The 3,500-nt window shown below is 37.1% G+C and overlaps 1 protein-coding gene across 1 annotated transcript; it reads right to left on the minus strand.

Moving 5' to 3' along the window:
* Positions 1-1,086: 1,086 nt before the first annotated feature.
* Positions 1,087-2,064, minus strand: LOC120945985 (olfactory receptor 6-like). The gene has a single exon (XM_040360645.1). The coding sequence runs from the start codon at positions 2,062-2,064 to the stop codon at positions 1,087-1,089; it is 978 nt and encodes a 325-aa protein (XP_040216579.1).
* Positions 2,065-3,500: the final 1,436 nt, after the last annotated feature.

Raw genomic sequence — 3,500 nt, forward strand, 5'->3', positions numbered from 1 at the left:
AGACTCCTTGTCAGCCCACTTTATGTATTTAGATATGTATCTTCCATGTATATTTCGATAAACGTTTGTTTTTACAAATCTACGTGTATGCTATATCATCAGGGAATCACCACTTCCTTCTATTCTTTACTGTTTTCGTGTCAATTATTAGGGTTGGGATTCCTTGTAAGCAAACAAACCTGTTTTGAGCTTGGGGCTCTGACTATATATTCATACAGCACTTTACACTGTAGTATTATATTTTACCTTATTGCTAAAATATTTGGGAGTATATCTCAAATCCATTTGGTAACAGAAATTTTACATGATACTTATCTGTGTGATGTTGGAATTTTGCCATAATCAGCATATACTATTGCCAATTTTTTTTTTAAATATGATAATGTCTGTACACCCTGATGAAGGAGACTCTTTTCTGAAATGCTTCGGATATCAGAAGATGCTACATAATACTAGAGAACAGTGACTAACTACCCTAACTTATGCTGTTTTCTATGTATGTATTTTTTTTATCAACTTCTAACTATTGTATAAATAAACTATAAAACATTTTTTTTAAACGTTTGAATTCATACACGTTACTTGTCACTGTGCTATTTAGAGCCAGTTCACACAGGGGCGACTCGTCAGGCGACTCAGCCGCCCGACAAGTCGCGTCCCGTTCTGTACAATGGAACCGTTGTAATAGGAGCGACTCAAGTCGCTCCAACTTAGAAAAAGTTTCCTGAACTACTTTGGGGGCGACTTCAGGGCGACTTCCATTGACTTCAATACAGAAGTCATTTTGCAAGTCGTCTCTGAAGTCGTCTGCAGATCGTCTTGCCGAGTCGCATGGCAAGTCGTGCCGCCCCTGTGTGAACCGACACTTAAGGTCCCACTTTAGGAAAATATTTTGGTTCTGTTACCATTACTGGGCCTAGCAAAGTAGGAAGTGAGGTAAAAGGCAGTAAACTGAGTTGTGGTGAACCTGTGTTCGGGCACCCAGTCATGTGTAGGGAAATTAAAAAATAAAGAACCTCTGCACAGGAGGAGATATTTAAAGTGAACACTGGTTCATTTGTGTTGTGTTAGTATATTGTTTTTTTACTATATTGTCAGTGTCCTTCCTGTGAACCCCCTAATATTTCTGACCATTAATATTAATTTTGTTTGGATATTAAATTTCTTTCTTATAGCAGCTTTCATTGCCCGGTTTCTGAACGTATATATCATAGGATTTAACAAAGGTGCAACAAGAGTATAAACTAGTGATACAAATTTATCTCCATGAAAAGTTTTATGGGCACTTGGTCTAATGTACATGAAGATGCAAGAACTGTAAAAAATCAAAACCACAGTAATGTGGGAAGCGCAGGTTGTGAAAGCCTGTTGACGTCCTTCATGTGATTTTATGCTGAGCACAGTATACACAATAAATGAGTAGGATAGACATATCATAAAAAAGCAACTTAGAATAATAACAGCAGCCAACATATAGAAAACTATTCCTGCTTTTGCACTTTCTCTGCATACTATCTGCAACAACGGAGAAATATCACAGAAAAAATGATCAATGCTGTCATCACAATATCTAGCTTTGAAGAGGGCGAATGCAGTAGAAGCAGGAACTGCAAAACTTATGATCCAGGCTCCACCAATTAGCTGTACACATGTCCTTGGTCTCATAAGCGTACTGTAATGCAGAGGGTGGCAGATAGCAATAAACCTGTCATACGATAAAACTGCTAGAAGACAATGTTCATTACCCCCACAGACCATAACAAAATAGAACTGAAAAATGCAGGAAATGAAGAGCATAGATGTATCATCCACTATTAGATCTCGTATTGTTCTTGGTACAGTTACCGTAGTGTACCATAGCTCCAGAAAGGAGAAATTTGCTATGAAAAAATACATTGGAGTGTGCAGCTTTGCTTCTGTTTTTACAAGAATGATGATCAAGACATTGCCACATATAATAAAGGCATAAAGCAACATGAAACAGAAGGAAAGAGGCAGACGTGACCAATGTGGAACAGAAAAACCAAGTAAGATGAATTCATTTACAATGGAACCATTTCTCATGGTTTAGTGTGATAACTGCAACTTTATATTAGGGCAAATGAACTGAAACTTAAAGGTGCCATATGAACTGGATCACTTGCATAATGAAGAATATGTACACTGTATATATTTAGCACATGGGTATTTTGATGAAGGGTATAGTGGGATTCCTCAACACCAGAATCCTGGTTTGCGTTTGGTTTCATATTCAGTCAGTGCATATGCGTGCAGTCAGAGGTAAGTAATGTAGTAATCAATAATGATTTTAAAACAGTTATATCAGAGTAATTATATTAACAGCTTTAGTAATATACAAACAGTAACTTAAAGCGCTGTATATGGATATCACTTTCAACAATATTCCTCTTCAAAATGTATATGACAATGACAACAAATTGGAATTTTCTGCACAAAGGGGCAAATACATCAGTTACAAATTTCAAGAAAAATTGAATCATTCCTAGAGATGACCAGAGAAAAGAATATTAGATACAATTGGATAAGGTTTTCTCCTAAATCATACAAAAAACATATTTTTTCCATAGTATGAATATATTTTCTACCTAAGGAGGCTTAATGCTTGACCAAATGCTTGGACACTTGTAAATGTATAACAGAATGAACAACATCTAATGATAGAGAAAAAATTCCCACAAAGTAAATTACAGCTGTCTTATATAATGTGTGAGACCCTACTGGGACGTTCTACAAACATTATGGGATGCCAAGGGAAAAATAGGGCAATTTTTATATTTTCTAATTATTTAAAGGTCGTTTGTCTGACTTCTTTAATCACTTAAGCTCGGGAAGATTTTATCCCCTCGTGACCAGGCCATTTTTAGCAGTTCGGCAATTCTCTACTTTAACAGGCAATTGCGCAGTCATGCAATTCTGTACAAAAACTACATTTATAGATTTTTTTCACACAAACAGAGCTTTCTTTTGGTGATATTTAATCATCGCTGTTTTTTTTTTTTTTGCGCTACAAATGAAAATAAGTCAGAAAATATTGTTCTGATATAAAAACCTATCTAATAAAAAAAAGTAAAAAAATTACCATTTCTTCATACATTTTGGCCCAAATGTATTCTTCTACATGTCTTTGGTAAAAAAAAATCCCAACAAGTGTATATTGATTGGTTTCCTTGAATGTTATAGCCTCTACAAACTATGGTCAGGGCCGCCATCAGGGGGGTACAGGCATTACACCTGTAAGGGGCCCAGCCGCCCCCCCGTTTTTTTTTCATTTGACCCCCCCACCGCTAGAAACTCGTGGCAGGGGCCCGCCTCCCCCCATTTTTGTTTTTATTTACATTTTTTTGTCTGACCCCCCCACCTTTAGCAACTCGCACAGGGGCACGCCCCCCGTTTTTTTTGTCTGACTTTAGCAACTCATGGCAGGAGAGAGAAGAGAAGACTCCACTTGACTTTGTTTTGTTCGTCAGCGCCAACCCCCC

This window comes from Rana temporaria, chromosome 1 (genome assembly GCF_905171775.1).
Source record: "Rana temporaria chromosome 1, aRanTem1.1, whole genome shotgun sequence".
Classification (NCBI taxonomy): Eukaryota; Metazoa; Chordata; class Amphibia; order Anura; family Ranidae; genus Rana; species Rana temporaria.